Raw genomic sequence first — 27,658 nt, 5'->3', positions numbered from 1 at the left:
GAACCTTTCTCCGTCCACGAGTCGGATTCGGAAGAACTCGACGCCGAAGAAACACCCCAAACCGTGAGTAAGACATCGAAAATCAAGACTCACGAGAAGTCCACAAAAGCCCAGGGGACACCACCGCCAACAGGCCATGGCTTAACCCGAAAACTAGGTGACCGATCCAAGGCACCGAAAAAGGGCATGCTGGTGTCGAAGTCATCCGACTCCGGTCGAGATACCGCCACACAGCAACCTCGGAGCCGAGACAGCGGCTCCGAGAAACTTCGGCACAGAGACAGCGGCACCGAAGAATTTCGGCACCGAGACACCACGCCGAAAACAAAGAAGGTTTCTTCGGAGCCTAAAAAGACTTCCGAAAAGGTTTCGGTTCCGAAACATCCAGCCTCGGACCCGAAAACTTGTTCCTATACGGAGGAACAAGGATTAACCTCCCAATTACATAGATTTGGAGAGGAGCTTCAAGCTGTAGAGCCTGACTACACGCAAAGAAGGCTTCATATTCATGAGGACACAGGGAAGATAACCACTTTTCCCCCAATCAAAATAAAAAGGAAACTTGCCTTTCAACAAAAGGACAAGCAACCACAGGCAAAAGTGGCAAGGAAAACAACCCCACCACCCTCTCCACCACCATCAATACATGCATCACCAGCAACAACTCCACCACTGATGCACTCACCAGCTCATACTACAATGAGTCAGGATGATCCCGATGCATGGGACCTTTATGATGCTCCAGTGTCTGACAACAGCCCAGACTCCTATCCTACAAAACCGTCACCACCTGAGGACAGTACATCCTACACACAGTTGGTCGCAAGGGCAGCCGAATTTCATGTCGTCACCTTACATTCTGAACCAATTGAGGATGACTTTCTGTTTAACACCATATCCTCCACCCATAGCCAGTACCAAAGCCTTCCCATGCTCCCAGGAATGCTAAGACATTCAAAACAAATATTTCAGGATCCAGTTAAAGGCAGAGCCATAACTCCAAGGGTGGAGAAAAAGTACAAGCCACCGCCAACAGATCCAATCTATATTACAACACAACTAACACCAGACTCAGTAGTTGTCGGGGCAGCTCGTAAGCGAGCCAACTCTCATACCTCAGGAGACGCACCACCTCCAGACAAAGAAAGCCGCAAATTTGATGCTGCGGGAAAAAGGGTTGCAGCACAAGCAGCAAATCAATGGCGTATTGCCAATTCACAAGCACTTTTGGCAAGATACGACAGAGCTCATTGGTATGAAATGCAACATTTCATCGAACACTTACCCAAGGAGTTCCAAAAAAGAGCGCAACAGGTGGTAGAAGAGGGACAAAGTATCTCAAATAATCAGATACGGTCTTCCATGGATGCAGCAGATACCGCTGCAAGGACAATAAACACTGCAATCACGATACGAAGGCACGCATGGCTGCGCACTTCGGGGTTCAAGCCGGAAATCCAACAAGCTGTGCTCAATATGCCATTTAATGAACAGCAATTGTTTGGACCGGAAGTAGACACTGCCATTGAGAAACTAAAAAAAGACACTGATACAGCCAAAGCCATGGGAGCACTCTACTCCCCGCAGAGCAGAGGCACATTTCGAAAAACACCTTTTAGGGGAGGGTTTCGAGGTCAACCCACAGAAACCACAACCTCACAAACAAGGCCTACTTACCAGGGTCAATATCAAAGGGAAGGTTTTCGGGGGCAATATAGAGGGGGCCAATTCCCAAGAAATCGAGGAAAATTCCAAGGCCCCAAAACTCCTCAAAATAAACAGTGACTCACAAATCACACAACCCCATCACATAACACCTGTGGGGGGAAGACTAAGCCAATTTTACAAACTTTGGGAGGAAATAACAACAGACACTTGGGTCTTAGCAATTATCCAGCATGGTTATTGCATATAATTTTGCCAATTCCCTCCAAACGTCCCACAGAAAACACACAATATGTCAAAACAACATATAGATCTTCTAGGACTAGAAGTTCAAGCATTGCTACAAAAGGACGCAATAGAATTAGTACCAAATCTACAACAAAACACAGGAGTTTACTCACTGTACTTTCTAATACCCAAAAAAGGACAAAACTCTGAGACCAATACTAGATCTCAGAACACTAAATACCTACATCAAATCAGACCACTTTCACATGGTCACGTTACAAGACGTAATCCCACTGCTCAAACAGCAAGATTACATGACAACATTAGACCTAAAAGATGCGTATTTCCATATACCAATACATCCTTCACACAGGAAATACCTAAGGTTCGTATTCCAAGGAATACATTACCAATTCAAAGTGTTGCCATTCGGAATAACAACTGCGCCAAGAGTTTTTACAAAATGCCTGGCAGTAGTAGCTGCACATATCAGAAGGCAGCAAATACATGTGTTCCCGTACTTAGACGACTGGTTAATCAAAACCAACACGCTAAGACAGTGTTCACAGCACACAAAATATGTCATACAGACCCTTCACAGGCTAGGTTTCTCCATCAACTACGCGAAGTCACACCTTTTGCCGTGTCAGACACAGCAATACTTAGGAGCGACAATCAACACAGCACAAGGGATTGCCACTCCAAGTCCACAAAGGGTTCAAACATTTCACAAGGTAATACAGGCCATGTATCCAACACAAAAGATACAAGTCAAAATGGTAATGAAACTCCTAGGCATGATGTCTTGAATGCATAGCCATTGTCCCAAACGCAAGATTGCACATGCGGCCCTTACAACAGTGCCTAGCATCACAATGGTCACAAGCACAGGGTCAACTTCTAGATCTGGTGTTGATAGACCGCCAAACATACATCTCGCTTCTATGGTGGAACAGTACAAATTTAAACCGAGGACGGCCTTTCCAAGACCCAGTGCCACAATACGTCATAACGACGGATGCTTCCATGACAGGGTGGGGAGCACACCTCAATCAACACAGCATCCAAGGACAATGGGACATACATCAGAGGCAGTTTCACATAAATCACTTAGAACTGTTAGCAGTATTTCTAGCGCTGAAAGCTTTTCAACCCATAATAACCCAAAAATACATTCTTGTCAAAACAGACAACATGACAACAATGTATTATCTAAACAAACAAGGAGGGACACACTCGACACAGTTGTGCCTCCTAACACAAAAAATATGGCATTGGGCTATTCACAACCACATTCGCCTAATAGCACAATTTATTCCAGGGATTCAGAACCAGTTGGCAGACAATCTCTCTCGAGATCACCAACAAACCCACGAATGGGAAATTCACCCCCAAATAATAAACAATTACTTTCAAATTTGGGGAACACCTCAAATAGATCTATTTGCAACAAAAGAAAACTCAAAATGCCAAAACTTCGCATCCAGGTACCCACAAGATCAATCCCAAGGCAATGCTCTATGGATGAACTGGTCAGGGATATTTGCGTACGCTTTTCCCCCTCTCCCTCTCCTTCCATATCTAGTAAACAGGTTGAGTCAAAACAAACTCAAACTCATACTAATAGCACCAACATGGGCAAGGCAACCTTGGTACACAACACTACTAGACCTTTCAGTAGTACCTCATGTCAAACTACCCAACAGACCAGATCTGTTAACACAACACAAACAACAGATCAGACATCCAAATCCAGCATTGTTGAATCTAGCAATTTGGCTCCTGAAATCCTAGAATTCGGGCACTTAGACCTCACACAGGAATGTATGGAGGTCATAAAACAAGCTAGAAAACCTACCACTAGACACTGCTATGCAAACAAGTGGAAAAGATTTGTTTATTACTGCCATAACAATCAAATTCAACCTTTACACGCATCTGCAAAAGAAATAATAGGATACTTACTACATTTGCAAAAATCGAACCTAGCTTTCTCTTCCATTAAAATACATCTTACGGCAATTTCTGCTTACCTACAAATTACACACTCAATTTCATTGTTTAGGATACCAATCATAAAGGCGTTTATGGAAGGCCTAAAGAGAATTATACCACCAAGAACACCACCAGTTCCTTCATGGAACCTCAACATTGTCCTAACACGACTCATGGGTCCACCTTTTGAGCCCATGCACTCTTGTGAAATGCAATATTTAACGTGGAAAGTTGCATTTTTAATTGCCATCACATCCCTAAGAAGAGTGAGTGAAATTCAAGCATTTACCATTCAAGAACCATTTATTCAAATACACAAAAATAAAGTTGTTCTACGGACCAATCCTAAATTTTTACCAAAAGTAATCTCACCGTTCCACTTAAATCAAACGGTAGAATTACCAGTGTTCTTCCCACAGCCAGATTCTGTAGTCGAAAGAGCACTACATACATTAGATATCAAAAGAGTACTAATGTACTACATTGACAGAACAAAACTAATTTGAAAGACAAAACAACTATTTATCGCCTTTCAAAAACCTCATACAGGAAATCCAATTTCAAAACAAGGCATTGCTAGATGGATAGTTAAGTGCATTCAAACCTGCTATCTTAAAGCTAAGAGAGAACTGCCTATTACACCAAAGGCGCACTCAACCAGAAAGAAAGGTGCTACCATGGGCTTTCTAGGAAATATTCCAATGAACGAAATATGTAAGGCAGCAACATGGTCTACGCCTCATACATTTACCAAGCACTACTGTGTAGATGTGCTAACTGCACAACAAGCAACAGTAGGTCAAGCTGTATTAAGAACATTATTTCAAACTACTTCAACTCCTACAGGCTGAACCACCGCTTTTGGGGAGATAACTGCTTACTAGTCTATGCACAGCATGTGTATCTGCAGCTACACATGCCACCGAACGGAAAATGTCACTTACCCAGTGTACATCTGTTTGTGGCATTAGTCGCTGCAGATTCACATGCGCCCACCCGCCTCCCCGGGAGCCTGTAGCCGTTTAGAAGTAGATCTTGAACATTTGTACATTTGTAAATATATTACTTAAAACTTTATTATGTACATACGCATTCACTGTACATGGGCACTATTACTAGCATACACAACTCCTACCTCACCCTCTGCGGGCAAAACAATCTAAGATGGCGTCGACGCCCATGCGCAATGGAGTCGAAATGGGAGGAGTCCCTCGGTCTCGAGACTCGAAAAGACTTCTTCGAAGAAAAACAACTTGTAACACTCCAAGCCCAACACCAGATGGCGGACTGTGCACAGCATGTGAATCTGCAGCGACTAATGCCACGAACAGATGGTGGAATGCAAAGTGAAGTCCCCCACCCAAGGATATGGAGTCATTAGAAGGGAGCTGGAAGAACTAGGGACCCCAAGAGGTGATACCCGAGTGATCACCAGTGACCAGAAGAGCAGAGGTAAGTACCTTGTCTTCCCAAGGAATAACAAGAGGACTTAGAAATTGAATTGTGCAAGAACAGAATACAGTCTAGAAAAAAACAAAGATGGATTTCGGTAGAAGAGGACCTGCAAAGAGGAGGACAGAGTCCAGTCACAATGGAGTGTCCAGTGGGGGCATGAGCTACTACCCACCCATCCATGGTTGAAGATCCGGGTCAACGGGGGAAGAAAAAGACCAGCTGTTGAGCCCAAGAGCTGCAGAGGAGTCCTTGCTGTGGTGCAGGTGGTGTCCCACGTCGGTCGTCGGGTCGCAGATGGTCAGTGGTGTAGGAGAACCACCAACAAGCCTTGGCAAATGCAAGAGGAGCAAAAGAAAATTTGCAAGACTGAAGAGGACCAGCAATGTCCAGGGGACTCAGCCCTTGAAGGGTAGTCCGGGCGGACCCTCAGCAGTCAGGAGAGCCAATAGAACTCACAGGCAACCCACTGGCAGCAGGCACAGTAAGTTACAGTGAGGCCCAATCAGCACACCTGGAGAGGAGTCCCACGTCGCTGAAGCAGCAGAGAGGAGACTGTGCTTGGCAGGATGAATTGTTGAGGGCCGGGGCTACTTGGAGCCTGAAGACCCCTTGAAGCAGGAGACATCAAGCCTTGGTATCAGCAAGAGTCGCAGTGCACAGGGGGCACTGTCCTGCAAGGAGAGGCATGAGCTCACCATCTCCCAAGTGGGGCAGCTGGCAGAGGACCAAGGTGAATACTCCAGACCACCATCTGTGAAACAGGCTCCATGCGAGAGCAGATCCACGCAGCTGGACTTCGTTGCTGTAGGTGCCTGCAGATGCAGAGGAGTGACTTCTTGGTGCAGGCTAACGTCTCGCTGACCCCAGAAGATGCATAGCCAGGGAAATGTTGCAGTTGCTGGAAGGTGCCGTAGAAACAATGTTGCAAGACAAGGTCGTCTCAGGAGTTGCAGTATTGTCGGTTCCTGAAGAGTCCAGTTGCGGTTCCAGTGGCCAGAAGTAGAAGTAAACAATGCAAAGGAGTCCTGCTGGAGTCTTGCACGTTGAATCTGGGTTCCCACCTCCAAGGGAGTCCCTAAGTAGCCCCAAAAGGGGGTTTCTCACCTAGCAAGGTGACCACGTATCAGAAAGGGTCTCTGACTTCACCTGCCTGACCTGGCTACTCGGATGTTTCCAGGGGCCAATGCACATCTTGCTTTCAAGATGACGGAATCAGTTGGCTACCTGGAGGAGCTCTAGGCACCACCCCTGGGGTGGTGATCGACAGGGGAGTGGTTGCTCCCCTTTCCTTTGTCCAGTTTCTTGCCAAAGCAGGAACTGGTTTATGGAAGGAGGGCACCAAATGTGCCCTTTAAAGCAAACCGGTGGCTTGAGGAGGCTACCCCTCCCAAGCCCTGTAACACCTATTTCCAATCGAGAGGGTGTTGGCTCCCTCTCCCACAAGAAATCCTTTGTTCTGCCTTCTCCTGCCTGAGCTGTTCAAGGAGCAGGAGGGCAGAAAAATCTCTGTGGGGTGGCAGCAGTGCGGGCTGCCTGGAAAACCCTAGAAGACTGTTAGGAGCAATACTGGGGGTCCTCCAAGGAGCCCCCAGAGTGCATGGAATCAGACAAACAATACTGGCAATAGTATTGGTGTATTATTCCGACATGTTTGATACCAAACATGCCCAGGTTTGGAGTTACCAATATGTAGCTGGACACCTGTGTCCAGTACACAGGTAAAATGGCTTCCCTGCACTTAAGCCCAGTGTAGTGGAGCTGGAGTTTCAGGGGCTGTCCTCACACACAGGTACCTGCACCCTCTGGGCTAGGAGGGCCTACCATAGGGGTGACTTACAGTGACCTGTAGTGAAAGGGTGCATGCACCTTTTTACGCAGGCTGCAATGGCAACCCTGCAGAAACATTGCATTATTATGATGAGTGTCCTGTGGGACCGGTTTTGCTCTGCAGCTGGTTGTATGTTGTGTGTGTGAATGGTGTGTGTTGTGCATGTGTGTGTCACTCTCCTTTTCCTCCCTCCCTCCCTTGTGTGCTATGCGGCTGTACTCACTGTTGTCGTCTTCTTCGGGGTTGGTGTTCCAGATGGACTCCCATGAGTGCCACAATACATGCTGCAGCCCATGGGGAGCCCCTGGTGCCCCAATACCCAGGGTACCTAAGTACCTTATACTAGGTCCTTATAAGGGGGCACCAGTTTGTCAGTTGTGGATTGTACAGAGATCCTCAGTAACCAAATTTGGAGGGAGAGAGCACAATCACTGGGGTCCTGATTAGCAGGATCCCAGTGAAAACAGTCTAAGCACACTGATAGTATGCCAAAAGTGGGGAATAACCATGGCAAAAAGAGGGTGCTTTCCTACACCGCAAAGTTTATTTGATCTTTGCCAGGTTCCTGGAGTGAAGACTGAGTGGCTTTGACAGAATTGATCACAAAGCCTAAGGAGGTTAGCTGTTGAGTTGGTACTAAATGTGACTTGTCTTCGTTGATGACAAAGCCACACAACTCAAGGAGAGAGATTGCCATCTGGAGGTGCTCCAGGAGCTTCCATGGGCATTGCTCCATAAAAAGAATGTAATCCAGATAGACGGTAAGGCGAACCCCCATTGATTGCAGATACTCTTTTGCAGGGTGGAGCACCTTGCCAAACGGAAAGAACCTGAACTTGAAGACCTGGGCTTTCCACTTGAATTGTAGGAATCAGCGGTGCAGAGGATAGGTGGAGATCGCCAAATAAATGCCCTTGAAAATCAGTGTGGTCGGCCAATCGCTGTGACGGAGCAGATCGCAGAGGAGGTGGATGCCTTCCATTTTGAAGTAGTGGAATTCCAGCCACTCATTGAAAGCCCTCAAGTTAATTACTGGGTGCTGGCCACCATTTTTTTTTCTACTAGAAACTGGTTGCTGAGGAAGCCTGCTGGGTGGAGCGTTGTGAGAGCAATCGCCCCTTTGTCTATATGTGCACTGGTTCCTTGTCCACTAACTCAGTCTCTCATTCGGAAAAATTAATGGGAAAGGGAATTATGGTTTGGCGCAAGGTCCTGTAAAACTCTTTAGGGAACCTCTGTAGTGTTTGTAGCACCCAAGAGTTGTTGGTTAGTGTGCGTCAATTGTATAAGAAGAATACTAGCTCGCCACCCACTTCTAAGAAAGAAAGAAGGAAGGGTTATTCTCACCTCAGGCAGATCCTTGCCCATTGTGTCTTTTAAACTGTCCCCTGGATCCTTGTTGGCAGGGACCCCCTTGAGAGGGGAAGAAGGTGCTGAACTTTGCAGAGTTCTGCTGTTGCCCTCTTCTAGAGCCCTGTTCTCTGGGAGGCTTGAGCATTGGTTCACTGCCACGACTGGCCCGGCAAAAACCCTAGGGGTGACAATGCACTTCATGGACTCCTGAGCCCTATCAAATTAGGAAAAAGTGGTGACATATTTACATTGCTCCTTCACAAGAGCCACCAAAGAGACAACCTTGCACCACCACTCCCTCCTCAGTTGTGGCTAGATATCCTAGCTTGGGGTCCACCTTGTTGAGGAAGGACCAGTGACATTCTGCCAAAAAGGCACAGTTGGCATTCCCTTAAAGAATAATGGCGCACTGAGCTGAGCCCAAGAAGGCAGCTGGAGATATTAGGGACCTGAGGCCTTGGCCTCCACTGCCATATCCAGGATTTTTGTTAGCTGGCCCGCAACATCCAGAAGCTTATCCTGGCAAGAGCACTACAACCTGTCTATTCCATTTTTGGGATCCTGAATATATTTAGCCGAAAAAGTGGCCATCTTGGGGTCTATCTCAGCCGTGTGGGCCACCTTGCCATCCCAGGAAGGGCATGGACTCTACACCCTAAGGTGGTTACACCTCTCTTTATCCAAGGGCTTCCAGATTCACCCTGCGACATAAACCGCCTCCTTCTCCCTGGGGACCCCCTTGCTTGATCTAGGATGAAGTGAATCCTCTGGGTCCAGCATATCGCTGGTCGGCACAGAGGTCACCTTATGGTTAGGGGATGGGGGTTGGTGTTCCCAGAGGCAGGTTGCAATGGGGTAGAGTGAGTCTGATCCCCATCCGAATCCTCTTGAGAATCGTCCCTTTCATTAGTACCCGGGGAGGGAGCCATGGGAGTAGAAGGGACATACCCCCCTGGACCTCCATTCCCCCAGGGTGCAGATAGTTGGGGGAGGGGCTACCTGTTGGGTTTGTCCTGTGGGACAAAAATATCTTCTTAGGCCTGTCAAAGGCATCAGTATCTACCCCTTCCGTGTGTTTACACTTGACGTTCACCCTGGAAGGTTTTGTTTCTGGCTGACCTAGATGTTCTAGGATCTATGTTCCGAGTAGTTCTTACCTCTGGGAGACGGGTTCATTATAGCCCTCCAGGAGCTGTTGATGGGTCTTCTTAAAGGACGCAATGGTGTATGAGATAGACATAAGCAGCCTCACAGAACTCATTAAAGGAGAAGTAGTAAGCCTCTTTCTCATTACAGGGATTCTGTGAGTAATGCATTCTATTGAAACCGGGAGACCAATATATATTGTGGGGCATATAGGGCCCAATTACAGGTTAGTGGAACACAGTGCGCCCTTCTGCTATAACAGGAAAGGTTGCCTGGGTCACGTCCCTGTGCTCTTAATTTGCCTCAGGGTAGCTCTTCTGCAGAGTAATGAAACAAACCCAAAGTGATATAGAGCCTAAATCCGGCTAATATAACCTTGATGAATACAAGCTTGGTCGGACCAGTTGACAGTACAGACCCTCCCCCACGGGTCAGACTCCAGGGAGGGGGGCGAGGTCGGCAGGGATACACGATCAGCGCACGTCTCTCCTATAATCGGAGCTCCTGCTGCATGCAAATTGTGCAGCCTGTCAATGTCGACACCCTCTTGGAGCCGGAGGACTACACAATGTCTAGTGGCCCTGCAGGCCGATGCTCACCGCTTACAAGCACGTCGCTAATGACAGTGCTACCCTGTGCAGATACCGAAAAGGGAAGCTGTATAAACAATAAAATACTGTAGACCAGTGGTTCCCAACCTGTGATCCGGGGACCCCTGGTGGGTTGCGATGCCTCCTCAGGGGATTCACGACGGCTTAGAAAATTAATGAATATTAACAGATTAATAAAGTGTATATAAACAAAGTGGCTAATTGTACAGTTGAAAATTTTAAAATGTTCTGTAAATGCCAAGGAATTTGAAATTGGAGGCTAAAAGTTAAATTGGTATCCTCAGATTGGTTTGTGGGAGCAGTGCAGGTGCATTAAACAAAATATAGTATGGACGATGTGTGTTTTCAATTGAATTTAGAGAAGCTCCAACCTCCTATTAATATATATTTTTATTTTGTTTGCAAGTTAAATAAAATGTGTTATCATTTGTGTATGTGTTGTTTGGAGTCCTTGTTTCTGTATTTTTGTGTGATTTGAGATTCAAATCATCAGCAATGTTTAGGCCTGGGTCCCCGTTTTCCAGTAAGGACTCAGCGGGGGTCCCTGGATTCCAATAATGATTCAGTGCGAGTCCCCAGGTTCCACTATTGATAAAGTGGGGATCCACACGTCAAAAGGTTGGGTACACAACAAGACCCTTAACTGGCGGGCTGAGCAGTGAAGAGAAGAGGAAGGATTCTAATAAGTTCCCTGTACTGCCTTTGGATTAACTACTTGTGTTCTGTTTTTTCTTCTGTTTCACTAAGGTTCTTGGGAAACAGTTAATTTTTTTCACAAGTTGTATGTTAAATGATGGTTGCTGTTAAAAATAAAGCAAAGAACAGAAGCATAATCCTTGCCTCTGGTCCTGTCATAGAAAACCCTTTTTGGAAACCTGTAAAGGCTTTTATTGTGCTAGTATTTTAATCTTGTTCTTGGTGTAACTTGCGCCTCTGATGTTATTGTTTCCTTTAATTATCACTGTTGTTCCTGCGCCAAAAAACCTGCAAGGCATATATCACACTCTACAAAAAAAAAATGGAATCAAATATAGTTCTCCAATGACAGGTTTTCTCTCAAGACCTGTACGTTTTTCTAACATATTTGTGACTCGTGAACTGTCTAGTACTCTATACTTTGTAAATGAAATAACCTGTTCATTGGCATGTGTGGCTGTAGGTACAAATGCTCTGCATACTTCTGCCATCTAGTGTTGGGTCTGGATGTGTGCAAGTTGTTTTTCTTCGCAGAATCTTCTGGAGTAACAGTGTAAATTGATCCCTCCTCTTGGTGGTACTGCACATGGGCGTTGACTCCATTGTTAGGTTATTTTCTTTCCGCATCGGGTTCGGACATACTCTTCTGTGCTCCGGTTCGAGACCGTTTTCGGGCTCCCTTTGGACCATTGTTAACCTCTATACTGATCAGTTTTGTTTTTGCTTGTGTTCTGCCTTCGGCCATCGAAATCAGAAGACAGTTGTCATCCGTCAATTCAATGATCTCCACTCTCGACCTTCTAGCCTTGCCCATCCAGGCCTTTATTCCTTATCTCATCAGATTCAATCGACAATGCCCTTCTAATGGAATGGGCTCCATTTTGGTTCCATCCCAGCTGACAGGCAAAATAGCCACATACCGACTTCCATCAGGTTTCTGTCTTCTGACCACGACTAGGAGAGCTGTGAGGCCTGTCCATCTTTTCGGAACAGGAGGAAGAACTGCACGAGGCCTCCACAGCAGGGGAAGGGGCTTTTTTCATACCAGACTCTGAATTAGACTCCGAAACAGAGCTCAGCATGCCGATTCAAGATCTTCCTTCAGGACAGCGCCCAGTGAGTACACATGCCTCTGTCCAGCCCACCAAAAGACACTCAGTACTGACTGAAAATAGTTTCTGGGCCACCACTGCCGACAGGCCATGGTAGGCCCCAGCCATTTGCTAAGAATGCCCTGCCCTTGGCCCTGGCATCGAAAGTCAAGCCGAAACCTCCCACTGCCATACTGAGCTGACTATTCTTGGTGCTGAGCCACGCATCTGCCTCTTTGGCTTCCAGTACCCCGGCTCTGACCACTTTGGTGCTGAAACAAAAACCTGCTTCATAACCCAAACCTTCCACTTCAGCACTGGAACCGATCCTACAGACTATGATGGAAAGAGACGATCCAAAGTAAAAGAGAATTCACATTTAGACTTCTGCCGGTCGAATTCTGGCAAAGACAGTGAAGTTGACACCTACTCCATTCAGCTTTCATTCGAGGAGGCCATTGACTTGCCTGCACCTTCTAAAAAGGAGGAGGACATTGCCACCAGTCCTATACAGCCACCTTTGCTTACTTCTCCACCTCCCTCACCACCACCACCTTCACGACATCACTCACTCGTTGATATAACTGATGTTACGCCCCCAGGCTTTCAGCAGTCTTATACAGGGGATCAAGAAGAGAGCTATAACCTAGATCAGTCACCTACAGATCCTTGGGACACTTACGACATTGACCCACTGCAAGATACTGAGCAAGACCTAGACCCAGCTGAACCATCGACCCAGATGATACCACATCCTTCCAGGTACTCATAGCTAGGGCAACTATCATATCAGGTTCCCTTGCACAAAGATCCTATAGAGGATGATTTCCTCCTTGACACACTTTCTTCTACTACTAGGGCATGCCAATACCTGCCCATGTTAAAAGGGATGACCCGTCATGCAGATGAGATATTTAAAGTTCTCTTCCAGGGGATCCTCATCAATAGTCATAAACATTGAATATTCCCGCCCTTGTGCGGGGACCCCGGAGCATATATAAAAATACACACATATTATACATGTGTAAAACAGCAATGCAGGCTATAATTATAAACAGGCTAAAATTCTTTATTTCTATGAAGTTTTTTTTTTTTTTTTTTTTTTTTATATTATAAAATTACAATAGAGAATAAATATCTACCCAAGCCCCCAAAACTGGGCTTAGGGAAGTAAGCAGCAGTAAACACTAGAGAAATAGAGAAAAAACTACATTGAAAAACAATGGAGCATTCTTAGCCAATAGGCTGCATGCAGGTTAACACAGGAGAACCATAAAAACTTTGGCACCGTGCCTTTAAGACCCTGAGCACATCCAGTATCCCACCATGCCTCAGGGGTGAAGGAAAGGTGACAGTTGGTTCACAGTTAGGTCAGGGTTTTTTTCCAGCTTCTTCTGAGAGGATCCTGGAGCATTGAGCTCTCAGTTTTTCTGAGTTTTTTCTCAGAAAAATACTTTAAAAAGCGTTTTTTCCTTTTCATTCGACAGATAACATCTTTGTCTGTGTTTGGCAGTTTTTTCCTGACAGAAAAATGCCTTCACTTTTTGTCAAATGCCCTTCTTGTGGGAAGAAGAAGGCCCAGTCAGACCCACACTCTCTTTGTATTGTGTGCCTGCCTCAGAGTCACTGCCCTGACACTTGCAAGCTCTGCAAGAATATGTCAGAGGACTCTGAAGGACAGAGAGAAGATCAGGCTACATTGGTTTCATGAGAGGCAGAAAACATCGTCCTCTTCACTTCCCAGGCAACCAGCAGGCCATTCTCAGGAGAGAATGGCTAGGTCGACGTCAGCAGGTAGGAAAGTACCTGTTTGTTCCCCGTCGTCGCTGCCACCGTCTCACCGGCGACCCACCCAACATCGAAGGAGACGGCGTCGAGGGAACACCATCTCAGGGGCAGATCTCCGTCGACGGCAGCCCGCCGATCGATGTCGAGCCATCGCCGGCGTGCCCGGTCGCCGCCAAAGGCCGTTCGCCTCCCGACGTCAAAAGACGCGACGTCGTGATCGCCACGACGGCATGAGAGACATCCGCCGTCTACCTCCCACCGCTCCACGTCGAGGCACACGACGGCGAGTAGGTCGAGGTCCAAAGATCGCCGTTCGACGTCGAGACACTCAACGTCGAGGCAAGAGCAACCGATGGGGCGCCCTTTGACGTCGACACAGCCGTCGACGTCGACACAGGTTTTACCTGTCCCGCAGGGAGTAGAACATCGCCCTCCGCCAGCAGACAAGGCCGCACCATCTCCCGTGGTCTCCATACCGAGCGACTCATCTCGTTCAAGAGCGGCATCATCTGGGCATGTTTCGCCCATCAACCTATCTCCAAGATGGCTAGAGAGCCTTAACAGACCAGCGACCTCCCCGGATTCGCAGTATTCGCGAATGTACCCGCCTACTGCCTCCCTTCCAAGAACGCCATCACCGACAGAAAGGGCAGGACGGGCTCGTTCTGTTCCTCGTCAAACGACCGCGAGGCCTGGGCGCTCTGCTACAGCGTCTCGCAGCAGGTCTCGTTCTCAACGGCGATCCAGGTCTCGTTCACGAAGAAGATCACCCTCTTGGTCGTCGTCAGGATCATCTGTCGGGCGTTACTCCCCCACCCTAACAGATTCTCCACCTGTTAGGGTCTCACCGGTGGATGACATTACCACGTTTAATGAGGTGCTGTTAAGGGGAGCGCAGAAATTTAAAATAGAGGTTCCAGAGCCATCTACCTCCTTGTCAGTCATCTTTGAGACTCTGCAGCATAGAGCAGCGTCAAAAAAGCTACTGCCTCTAGTGCCTGGTTTGTTGCAGCCAACCATGGACACTTTCCTGGCCCCAGCTACGCTCAAATCTGCCCCGGCTACGATTCTGAAAATAATATAAGGCTCCCGAACAGGACCCTTTGTTCCTAAGAAAGGATCCGCCACCGGACTCTGTAATATTGGCCGCAGCCCGAAAAACCCACTCGGTGGCATCATCCTCCACGGTCCCCCCAGATAAAGAGAGCAGGCATCTAGACTCTCTGGGGAGAAAGATGTGCGGTACGGCGGCTTCGGCAATGAAAGTCTCCAGTGCTTCTGCACTCCTGGGCAGGTATGACCGTTCTCTGTGGGACTCCCTCAATAGATTCACAGAGAAATTGCCCAGAGAAGACAGACAAGATTTTCAAGAGATCTTGCAGGAGGGATGCCTGGTATCCAACCAGGTTATCAGCGCGGCGGCAGATGGGGCGGATTTAGCTGCACATGGGTATGCACATGGAATCTGTGCAAGGAGGTCTTCCTGGCTGAGACTGACTGGGTTAAAGCAAGAAGCACAACAGCGCATCCTGAATCTCCCATTGGCCGGGAACTCGCTGTTCGGTACCCATGCAGACGAGGAAATGGCCCGCATGAAGACCGAGGTGGACACCATGAGGGCCGTAGGCCTGGAAAGGAAGAAAGATTTCAGGAGAAGGTATAGGCCTTATGACAGGCGCCCTTTCCAGCAGAGGGTTCAAACCCCTCACTGGTCCCAGAGGCCACAACAACGGCAGGGACGCCCTCTCTTTCAGCGAAGAAACACAAGGGAGCGAGGGTCAAGTAGACCTCAGCAGTCCACACCGAAAGCGCCGGCCAAACAATGAGATCTCGCTTCCCTCGACACTGTACACCACTCCGGTGGGGGGAAGTATTGCAGGTTATCTTCACGAGTGGCACTCTATCACAAGAGACAAATGGGTGCTCAATATTGTCGAAAAGGCTACTCTCTTCTTTTCAAACAGCCTTCACCACACTTGCCACCAGCAAAATGCAATCCATCTCATCTCAGCCTGCTGCGCAAAGAGGCTCTCGCCCTCTTACAAAAGAATGCCATAGAAAGGGTTCCACCTGCGCACAGAGGAAAGGGGGTTTACTCCCGTTATTTTCTGGTGGCGAAAAAGGGCCGAGAGGGCGTTTTCAGACCAATTCTGGACTTACGGCTGCTGAACAAATACATAAGAAAACAGAAGTTCAGGATGCTAGCGCTTCACCAGATTTTCCCTCAGCTACATCAGGGAGACTGGATGTGCTCCATCGACCTGCAGGATGCATATTTTCACATCCCAATAGCTCCCAAGCATTGGAAATTCTTGCGCTTCCAAGTAGCGTCACAGCACTATCAGTTCAGAGTTCTACCATTTGGCCTGAAATCTGCCCCACGCGTCTTCTCGAAATGTATGGCGGTGGTAGCGGCACATCTTCGAAAACAAAAGATATTCATCTACCCATACCTAGACGACTGGTTACTGAAGGCTTCTTCTCCGGAGCAGGCGAGAAGTCATCGGGACATTGTGATCAGGGTTTGCGAGTCTCTAGGTCTTCAGGTCAATTGCCAAAAGTCAACCTTGATTCCAACACAGAACCTTCACTACCTGGGAGCTATAATAAACACAGAACTCCAAAGAGTGTATCCTTCGGAGGAACGACTATCCTCAATAGGCAGGAAGTGTCAGGACCTGTTGAAAGCCAACGCGCCTACGGCACGTCAGGTGACATCGCTGCTGGGCTCCATGGCATCATGCATTTTCATTGTCCCAAATGCCAGACTGCACATGAGGCCCCTCCAAGAGGCATTGGAGAGCAACTGGAGCCAAAGGACAGGTCGCTGGGAGGACAGAGTGCGACTACCGGCAGCGGCACTTCAGTCATTGAAATGGTGGATGCACACACCTCACCTGTCAGCAGGTGCTCCGTTTCACCAGGTAGTTCCATCCGACACTCTGGTAACGGATGCGTCTCTTCAGGGATGGGGGGCTCATCTGGGTCCCCTTCAAGCTCAGGGCCTGTGGTCAGACAAGGAAAAGCAGTACCACATCAATCTGCTGGAACTCAGAGCGGTCCATCTGGCTCTCAAGTCTTTCACACCATTAATTCAGGGGAAAACTCTCCTAATACAAACGGACAATACAACCACGATGTATTATTTGAACAAACAGGGGGGAACGAGATCACTACCCCTATCTCGAGAGTCCCAAACGATATGGCATTGGCTCCTGGCCAGAGGAATGTCACAGCGGTTCACCTGCCAGGGCAACAAAACGTGGAAGCAGATTTCCTGAGCAGACACCTAGAGGACGCACACGATTGGGTCCTACACGGCGAAGTCGTCGAATACATCTTCGCTCAATGGGGTCGACCTCAATTGGATCTCTTCGCAGACGAAGTAAACAAGAAATGCCCAGACTTCGCATCCAGGTTCTACCGTCCGGGATCTCGAGGGAATGCCCTGTTGATCGACTGGTCAGGGATAATTCTCTACGCCTTTCCACCGATTCCCCTCATACCGGCAGTGATCAACAAACTTTACAGATCCAGAACCAGAATGATTCTCATAGCGCCACAATGGCCGCGTCAATTCTGGTACACAGATCTCCTCAACCTATCGGAAAAACCTCACAGGAGGCTGCCGTGCAGACCGGATCTTCTGAGCAGAATGGAGGGCAGGATTCTACATCCCAACCTACCCTCTCTGAGCTGAACAGCATGGCTCCTGAATTCCTGCAGTATGGGCACCTAGGGCTCTCACAGGAGTGTATGAACATCTTGAAAGAGTCCAAACGACCTTCCACGCGGCGTTCTTACGCTTTTAAGTGGAAGAGATTCTACATATGGTGCTGTCAACAAGGCCAGAATCCCATACGGGCTCAGGAGGATGTCATACTGTCCTATTTACTTCATTTGGCAAAGTCCGGTCTGCAGGTATCATCTATTAAGGTACATTTGTCTGCCATTACAGCCTATCGTAAGTCACCTTCTCAGGAATCCTTCTTTACGAAACCTGTAGTCAAGGATTTCTTAGAAGGTTTGAAAAAAGTCTTTCCGCCCATTCGGAGACCATCTCCTCCATGGGAACTGAACATAGTATTGTCAAAACTTATGGGCCCTCCTTTTGAACCTATACACAAGGCCTCTTTACAGCACCTTACGTGGAAGACGGCTTTTTTGGTGGCCATTACTTCGACGAGGAGGGTCAGCGAAATTCAGGCTTTGTCTTCCAAAGAACCGTACACGGTTTTTCACAACAATAGAGTGGTTCTGCGAACTCACCCATCTTTCCTTCCGAAAGTGGTGTCAGAATTCCATATCAATCAGACTATATCTTTACCTACTTTCTTTCCCAATCCGGAGACTCCGGCAGAGAAAGCATTGCACTCCTTAGACTTGAAAAGAGTGCTGAAATTATATTTGGATAAAACAAAAGCGATTAGGCATTCCAACCGCTTGTTTGTAAATTATGGTCATTTGAGAACAGGAGAGGCAGCATCTAAACGAACTATATCAAGATGGATAGTTTCTTGTATTGTTAATACTTACCAGCTGGCTAATAAACAATTACTAGCTAGGCCTAAAGCGCATTCCACAAGGGGAAAAGCGGCTACTGCTGCCCTCCTTAACAATGTTCCAATATCTGAGATTTGTAAGGCTGCTACATGGAAGTCTGTACATACGTTTACTAGACATTACTGTTTGGACTCAGATGCAAGAGCGGATGCCCAAGTGGGGCAGGCCTCTCTGAGAAATTTATTTGCATAATACGTATCTATTCCTGCACTTCTGGTAGACAGTCCGCAGAGTTTAGGGATGGGCTTGCTAATCTATTCTATGTTTATGACTATTGATGAGGATCCCCTGGAAGAGAAGGATAAGTTACTTACCTGTAAATCCTAGTTCTCTTCCAGGGGTATCCTCATCAAAGTCATAAACAACCCACCCTCCTCCCCGGACTCACGTCTCCTAGAAGTGCAGGACAGATTGTCTTTTGAATCAGTTACACAGATTGTCTCCGTAAAAAAGTACTGACCTAACTGTGAACCAACTGTCACCTTTCCTTCACCCCTGAGGCATGGTGGGATACTGGAGGTGCTCAGGGTCTTAAAGGCACGGTGCCAAAGTTTTTATGGTTCTCCTGTGTTAACCTGCATGCAGCCTATTGGCTAAGAATGCTCCATTGTTTTTCAATGTAGTTTTTTCTCTTTTTCTCTAGTGTTTACTGCTGCTTACTTCCCTAAGCCCAGTTTTGGGGGCTTGGGTAGATATTTATTCTCTATTGTAATTTTATAATATAAAACAAAAAAAAACTTCATAGAAATAAAGCATTTTAGCCTGTTTATAATTATAGCCTGCATTGCTGTTTTACACATGTATAATATGTGTGTATTTTTATATATGCTCCGGGGTCCCCGCACAAGGGCGGGAATATTCAATGTTTATGACTTTGATGAGGATACCCCTGGAAGAGAACTAGGATTTACAGGTAAGTAACTTATCCATCTGGTATGCGCCTGTATTACACTGAGTGGATACAAATTAAAGCAGCACCTTCATATCTTCCTTACATTAGGGGTCACCTCCCTCCAGGCTCCCCAGTAGTATCTAATGTTCACAAAAGGGCTAATTGCCAAACATCATCAGATACCCCTCCACCCGATAACTTGTCTAAACTTATTCATGCATGAGGTAAAGGGGTAGCAGTACAGGCAACCAACCATTGATGAGTTGCCAACACTCAGGGGCTTTTGGCAAGATATGACAAGTCACCAAATCGTTCAAGGGGACAAACTGATCTCTAGCAACTCGTTCAGGTGTGTACTTAATACAGCAGACACAACTGCCAGGAGCATAAACACAAGTATACTGTTGTGTAGATATGCCTGACTGCGCATATCTGTTTTTTTAAAGAAGTACAGCAGACACTTTTAAATGCCCTTTTGACCAACATCTCTTCAGTCCCCAGGTGGCTCGAACTTTAGAGAAAATTAAAAGACACAGAAGTTGCCAAATCAAGGGGGGGCACTTCAAAGTCCCACTCCCCGTGGCTCCTTTTTGACGACCCACATACAATCGGGGCACCAAAACAACATCATCAGATGCCCCTACCTCCTATAGGCAACAACATCATACCTCCCCTTCAAGGGGATATTACTGAGGTTCATCTAGCGGGAACAACTCCATGGGTTGTAGAAAGGGTGCCTCCATTTGCGCCCTCTTCCATCTCCAAACAGTGAGTCTCTTCTTGTCTCTTCCCCACCCCCCCACCACCACACCCAACCGTCGGGGAATGTCTATGATCAGAACACCTCCAAACATCCCACCTTATAAACACAAACTTTCCATAGAACATTTAAATTTGCTAAATCAAGAAGTACAGACAGGGGCCATAGAGCCAGTCCCTCCTCATCAGAAAAGCACAGGAATATGCTCCCTATACTTTCTAATTCCCAAAAAAGACTGATCACTTCGGCCTATTTTAGACCTCGGGCCAATAAATTGTAACATCCTGTTAGAACACTTTCATATGATAACTTTCCAGGATGTGATTGCCTCTGCTACAGCCGGGCACCTTTGTCTGCATTAGACCTAAAGGACGCTTACTTTCACATCCCAGTCCATCCAGCTCACTGCAACTACCTCAGGTTCATTATACAGGGAAAACATCACCAGTTCCAAATGCTCCCATTCGGCGCACTACCGCACCTCGTATCTTTACCAAATGTTTGGAGGTAGTCGCAGCACATCTGTGCTGACTGAATATTCATGTCTCCCTGTATCTAAACGGCTGGCTCATCAAATCCAGTATGCTTCCACTGTGCCTGCAACACACTCAGACCATGCTTCACTTTCTTCATTATTTGGGGTTTACCATCAGCATACAGAAATCACACCTCCAACCTTCACAAGTCCAGCTATATCTAGAAGCTGTCCTCCACACACAGCTAGGAGTAGCCTATCCAGTTGCAGTCAGGATTCATAACATCACAACCCTGTTGCAACAGTTTCACCCCAATCAATGCATAAGTCAGAACAGTTCATACACTGCCCCTGTGGCTAGGTCCCGCACCGGCCAACAATTTCTGACAGTAATTCAGTTGAGCAGAGCACCAAACAGGCTGCCCCCGTGCTCCGTTGTTGTTCATGCTAGCTATGGAACCTTGACTCGCGAGGGAGATGGAGCGAGGGGATACGAGCAGGTGGTGCATGGCAGCGCATATCTTTATATGTGGACAACTTAATATGTTTTCCTTGGAAATATGTGGAGGGATCTGCCGGATTGCCCAACTCCTGTTGTCCAAGTTCGGTGCCCTATCGGGAATCTGCACAAACTGGTAGAAGTCCCGCCTTTTCCCCCTGCCGTCCACTGGTGTATCCCCCCTGGATCTAGGGGCCCTACTGTGGGAACCACCGTATTTTCATGTTAAAATATATCATGATATGCGCAACATTTTGGACGGTAATGTGGGCCACGCTATACAATCCATCCAAGCAGATATGGCCTTCTGGCAGACATTACCCCTGTTGCTGGCCGGTAGGGTGGCTCTCCTCAAAATAATAGTTTTACTGAGGCTGCTGTACTACTTTACGTAGATGTCCTGGATACCCAGGTCAGCTTTCATGGAGTTAGATACCCTGCTAATGTCATTCCTATGAGAAACTAACCGAAAGAGTGAGCCTTTGGTAAAACTACAGAGAAAATTGACAGATGGTGAACTAGTAGTCCCTGACTTTGAATCTTATTATCTTGCTGCACAACTCCAGTGGTTCACACAGTGGCTGGTGAGTAGACGTGCCTCGGAGGATTGATGAAGTCCTTTACCCCTCTACTAACGAGACTGATGGAAGTCTTGTTGAGAATCGGACAACTGAAGGGGGTGGGACGAGAGGGCGACACCTGAACTGAGGGTAATCATTCAACGCTGGATACACTAGTTCCTTACTCTTCAGACTTCCCTTTATTGTTCTTGTGACCCTTGCCACATATGGGTAACTAGGAAGGGTTAATTACCTGGAAAGCAGCGGGAGTGTTAACAGTTGGTAGCCTTTTTAGAGACGGTACTGTAATCCCCTTCGACGATCTCAGAGCTGAGTTCGACATACCGAGAGGGCATTTTCTATGCACGGATCGGATACTGCAGTCATTCGCCACCATTGGGGAGCAGGCCTAGCTGAGCCCAAAGCACAGGCTACCAACATCTACCTCAGTTTCATCAGGCACGTTCAAAGCAGTCACAAACCTATACAATATAATACAGGCGGTTATACAACCCTCCCCTTGGTATCTCTGAAGCTTAAATGGGAAGGGGATTTGGGGACCCACATACCAGACAAATCTTGAGAAATTATATTGGAAAGAACCCCCAAGGATTCGAGAAATGCTAGATTCAAGCTGGTAACCTTCTTCATATTACATAGAGCATTCTTGACACCGGGGCAGATCAACCAACATTTCGATACAACGTGGGCAGGGTGCCCAAGATGTGGAACACTAGGGGCAAAATTCAAACACATGTTCTAGGATTGTCCGTAACATATTGGAAGGAGGTGACACATATGGTGGCAGACATTATAGATAAGGAAGTCCCTTGTGCACTAGGCCACTGCTTATTGGGATGATTTCTGCACCTAAGACGAAGATGACCAGCAGGTTCCAGGATCTGGCCTACATCCTAGCCAGTTACCATGCACTGGAAAAACCCAAATAGTCCAAAAGTAACTAGATGGTGCAGAGTACTAGAGAAATGGGCAGCCTGTGAAGAGGACTCTCTACTCTGTGAGGCCAAGAGAGGGTTGAGGCCACTAGACATGGCAAGGGCATGGTATAGTATGAAAGAAGTGACCCATAGAACCCCAGACCAGTCACTGAACTGATCACAGTATTGGACGTCTGGGCAACGGGGATTGTTCAAGACATCCACACCTGTGCTTTTTTTAACATTTAAGACCTGCTGCCTCCTCCACAATATTACTAATCTAGCATGAACAGAGTAGTTAAATATTCCACTTTCAAGAATATTAGCCATAGACGGCCCAAAACACCACACTCCAAGCATCCTAGACCTGACTCATCTGGGGGGAGAGGTGGATGAGGGAGGATGGGGGAATGTTGGGTAATAGATTGTTAATAAGATGTTATCATTTGGTGGCAACTCTGAAAGTGTGCAGACTAACATATGTGTATTTAAATGCTCCTGTAGTGATGTATATGAGTAATACTTGCTAATAAGAATTTAGTTTGGGGGGGGGGAGAAATGTCAGAAAAGATCAATGCATCTTAGGCATGATGGCGTCCTCCATTTAAAAAAAAAAGTACCACATGCGAGGCTACACATGGGCCCACTGCAGGAATGTCTGGCAAATCAGTGGTCTCGGACACAGGGTAAGTTACAAGATCTAGTGTTGGTAGGCAGCCTCACACATCACACTCTGCAATGGTGGAAAACACAAAACCTATCAAAAGGGAGGATGTTTCTCGACCCTGTTCGACAGATAATTCTCAAAGGGGAACATGTCCCTCCCAGTATGGGGTGCTCACCTACAGCACCTCACATTCCAGGGACTCTGAGATTGCAGACTTCAAGCCATTTATCTGGCGCTCAAAGCCTTCTTAGTTCACCCGACAGACAAAGTTGTCTTAGTCCGGACTGACAACACAACAGCTGTGTTTTATCTACAGAAACGGGGGGGACACATGCTACAGTTATCACGCCTATCTCAGATTGTTTGGGACTACAACACCACATCCATCTGTTAGTGAAACACTTTCAAAGAACGAACAACGATTTTGCTGACCTCCTCAGCAGGATGCAGCAACAAGTCCATGAATGGGAATTCTGTCCCTAGTCCTCCTTTAGTATTTTCACAGGTGGGGGTTTTCACATATAGATCTGTTCACAACCACAGGCAGTGGAAAATGCCCAAACTTTGCCACCAGGCTCCCACACCCACCATCCAAAGGCAATGCTCTGTGGATAAACTAGTCGGGGATTTTTGTCTACACTTTTCTGCCTCTCCCTTTTTTCCGTTTGTGATTCGGGAGCTCAGGCAGACGTCTGTCACCCCTCATTCTAGTAGCTCCTACTTGGGTGTGACAACCATGGTTCACTACACACTCGAGCTTTCGGTAGTGCTATACAAGAAGATTCCCCTCCACCTGGATCTTCTCACTCCAAAACATGGAAAAGTCAGGCATCTAAATCCAAAGGATTTGGCTCCTGAAGTCATAGAATTTGGATACTTGAATCTCCCCCCCATAATGCATGACCATTCTCAAGGAGGCACGTAAACCCACAACCAGATTGTATTATGCTGCTAAGTGGAAAACAATTGTTCTAAATATTGTCTATCTACTTCATTTGCAGGCTTGTGGCCTAGCGTACACCTCAATATGTCTGCATGTTTCTGCAGACCTGCAAAACAGACAGCACTTATTGTTTAAAGTACCAGTTGTTAAAGCGTTCATGGAAGGCCTTCAAAAGAGTAATACCACCCAGAGTGCCCCCCCGCACCTGCTTGGAATCTCAATATTGTACTTACCAGACTTATGGGGCCACGATTTGAACCTGTGCATAAAAATCCTCTTGCATTTCTATCATGGAAAGTAGTTGTTTTAATTGCAGTCGCTTCAGTAAGGCATATCACTGAGCTCCAAGCCCTAACCTTGAAATACTTTTTTTTTTTTTATTTTTTTATTTTTTTTTTTTTACAGATTCACAGAGATAGGTTAGTCCTTCACACTAACCCAAACTTCCTTCCAAAGGTTTCCACCTAAATCAGTCATTCAAGTTACCGGCTTTCCTTCCGTAACCCGATTCAGTTGCAGAAAGAGCTCTGCTCACACTAGATGTAAAAGAGCTTTAATGTACTATATTAACAGAACTAAAGAGTTATCTAAAACCAAGCAACTCTTCGTAGCCTTTTTTGCCCCCTGGCACAGGGAAGGCCATATCTAGATCTGACATTTCAAGATGGATAATTAAATGCATTCAGACTTGTTACACCAAAGCTGCAAGAACTTTGCCCACACCTTCTAAAGCACACTGAACTTGTAAGATAGGAGCATCCATGGCTTTCCTGAGCAATATACCCATAATTGAAATCTGTAAAGGAGCCATATGGTCAACTTCACATACTTTCACTAAACATTACTGTATGAATGTATTAGCAAGCCTATAAGAAAATGTAGAACAGGTAGTGTTTCCTACACTTTTTCAAACAACTGCAACACCCACAGGTTAGCCACCACTCTCTGGAGGGCACTGCTTTACAGTGTATGCAGAGCATGTGTAGTTAAAGCCACACATGCCATTGAATAGCTTGTTTTACCCTGTAAGCATCTGTTCCTGGCATTTAGTGCTGTATATTCACATGCACCCACCCTCCTCCCCAGACCATCGCAGTATCCTCTTATACTTTCATATGCATGGACATCTCTAACACTTTTCTCACACTCCAGTCTCGCCCAACTGCGGGAAAACAATCTAATAGTGGAGTTGATGGCCATGCTCAGTATCACAGAGAGGAGGGGCCACTTTACCTCCTGCCTTCAGAAGCTTCTTTGAAGAAAAACAATTTGCACATATCAGGACCCAACATTAGATACAAGAAGTATGCAGAGCATGTTAATCTACAGTGCTACATGCCACGAACAGATGCTTACATGGTAAGTACCATAATCCTTCCTGACTTTTATGTGAGGAGAGCTTTTAGAGCAGACTTTGTATCACTTACGGAACACTAAGGCGGCAATGAAGCATCAAAAGATGTACAATCCTAGGTGATTAGAATCTTGCATGATTGTGTTAATCCCATTTATAGCTTTTCTTTTAAAAAATGTTTGCTCATTCTGTTAGTGCAAAGTCATTTTCAGTGACATTTCGAAGCCACATGGCTATCAGTAGGATTCATGAAAAAGTGACTTGGACTACAACCCATACTAACTGTATGTATTGGATATTTCTAGAGTAAACCTCAGTTTCTTCAGGTCCTGCTTGAGAATAGATTTGGGTGAACCTTTTCTGGTTGTTATTGCTGCAGCCCCCTTGTATTTTTCTGTGCTCGAAAGTCATATAAGGAAAAGAAGCTAGTGGACATAGAGAAGTGACAGGGCCATGCTGGAGATGTGGTCATGCCTTTTTTCTGCAGTGCCACGTACACTTTACCTGTCACTTTGGAGTTTAAGTGCCAAAGGCATATGAAGGAAGAAAAGTAACTTTAAAGGGTTCAAGTGCATATCTTGATATGGTGTACTTAACATTTAAAAAACTGGAGATTGAGGGGTAGATTAATCTTGTGTTGTTTTAAGGCACCGAACAGGCTACTATAAAAAATGATGGAGCAGAGCAGCAGATTAATTCATATAGGCCAGTGAATGATACAGGGAAACATATTTCTGCCAAGGAAGGGACTCCAGCTGACAGGATGTAGTGGATTGTTTTTATCTGCTTCTAGGTTTCCATCTAATAGATATCTTTAATAGAGATGGTCGAAACGGCTGGTTTGTAAACTATACTTAGAGTATCAACTCATTGTGGAATAACCTAGAACTGAAGGATGGTGGGCTGTGGATAAACTAACAAATGATTAAAAAGCAGCCTGAGAAGATGAATATGGGAAATGTATGAAAACAACACAACGTGTGAAGAATAAAATATAAAGTGGAAATAGAGACCAGACACAGTATCCCAGTATGAATTAGAAGGCAATTACAAATCAGGAGATTGTTATCATCCTGGTTCTATGTAAACCAGCGGTCTTCAATCTGGGGGAGGCCCCCACCCCCTGGTGGGGCCTCACTTGATCCAAGGGGGAGCGCCATGCTCTGTCAAGAGAACCATCATTCTGATAACAGTGCTTTGCTTTGGGTGAAATAAATGAGCTGGAGTTAGCCACTCCGTAATGGGCTAGCAATACCAATTTCTGACACAGAATCACACTGTGGATACATTCAAACTGTAGTAAGACCTGGCAGACCAGATTAGGATATTTGGCAATCATGTGGTTGACTGCATTTTTAAATGGGATAACAAAACTTAACTGCAATGTTCAAATATGTATAGACATAGTTGAACGTTGTCAATTTTATAGCATTATTGTGAAAGAATATTTTCATTATGAGGGGCTGATGCCAAACCCATCCTTCCCCTCCCACGCGGGGGATGCCACCATTAAAAAGTTTGAACACCACTAATGTAAACAGATGCAGTGGGCCCTGTTGTGGATTGTCTGTGAAAATCTTTCAAGCAAAAAATAATTGTTTGACTGTGTGATTTCCGGCAGTTTAAAGCTTTGTTGTTGTCTTAGGGTTGGAGAGCAGAGACTCTCTCGTGGGAACACTCGGTTCTGGTGTTGGAGTTCTCAAGATGGGACGATTTCAGGTAAGAGCAACTTATTTCAGTCTGTTTTTATGATCTAACTTGATAGCGCAGGTGTCACCAGACAATTATATGAGCATTACGAGAGCGGGGCTTTGGCTCCATCCATATGTTGGGAGCCAGGGGTACATGTTTTGATTGGGTACAACTTGTGTGCTTCCACAAAGATATCCTTGCTCACTACGTTGCTGTCATCATTGTTTATTCAGCTAAGCCTGAACTTAATGAACACACATGACATTGGAATGCTGTTGAAGTTCCTCAAATAGCTAGATAATTGATGCTGTTTTTCTCTCACAGCACCACGGATGGGAGGAGGGTAGTCATTAACCTTTGTGTATTTTTCGTTCTCTTGACAGTGCAACACTCACCTGGCCTTTCAACCAACACCACTATTCTACAGTTCTTTGCTTCCACATAAATACATATATATTC

General features: G+C 46.3%; 1 protein-coding gene across 6 annotated transcripts in view; it reads left to right on the top strand.

Moving 5' to 3' along the window:
- Positions 1–27,658, top strand: part of WNK1 (WNK lysine deficient protein kinase 1) — a 669,373-nt gene that overhangs the window by 535,747 nt on the left and 105,968 nt on the right. For all 6 annotated transcript variants that reach the window (XM_069228121.1, XM_069228119.1, XM_069228120.1 and 3 more), the window contains one exon: positions 27,153–27,226. In XM_069228121.1, the coding sequence (XP_069084222.1) occupies positions 27,153–27,226 (74 nt within the window). The remainder of the gene's footprint in view (positions 1–27,152; positions 27,227–27,658) is intronic.

Source organism: Pleurodeles waltl, chromosome 4_1 (assembly GCF_031143425.1).
Source record: "Pleurodeles waltl isolate 20211129_DDA chromosome 4_1, aPleWal1.hap1.20221129, whole genome shotgun sequence".
NCBI classification, from domain to species: domain Eukaryota; kingdom Metazoa; phylum Chordata; class Amphibia; order Caudata; family Salamandridae; genus Pleurodeles; species Pleurodeles waltl.
Note: the sequence above shows the minus strand (reverse complement) of the source record. Positions and strands in the feature narration are given on the sequence as shown.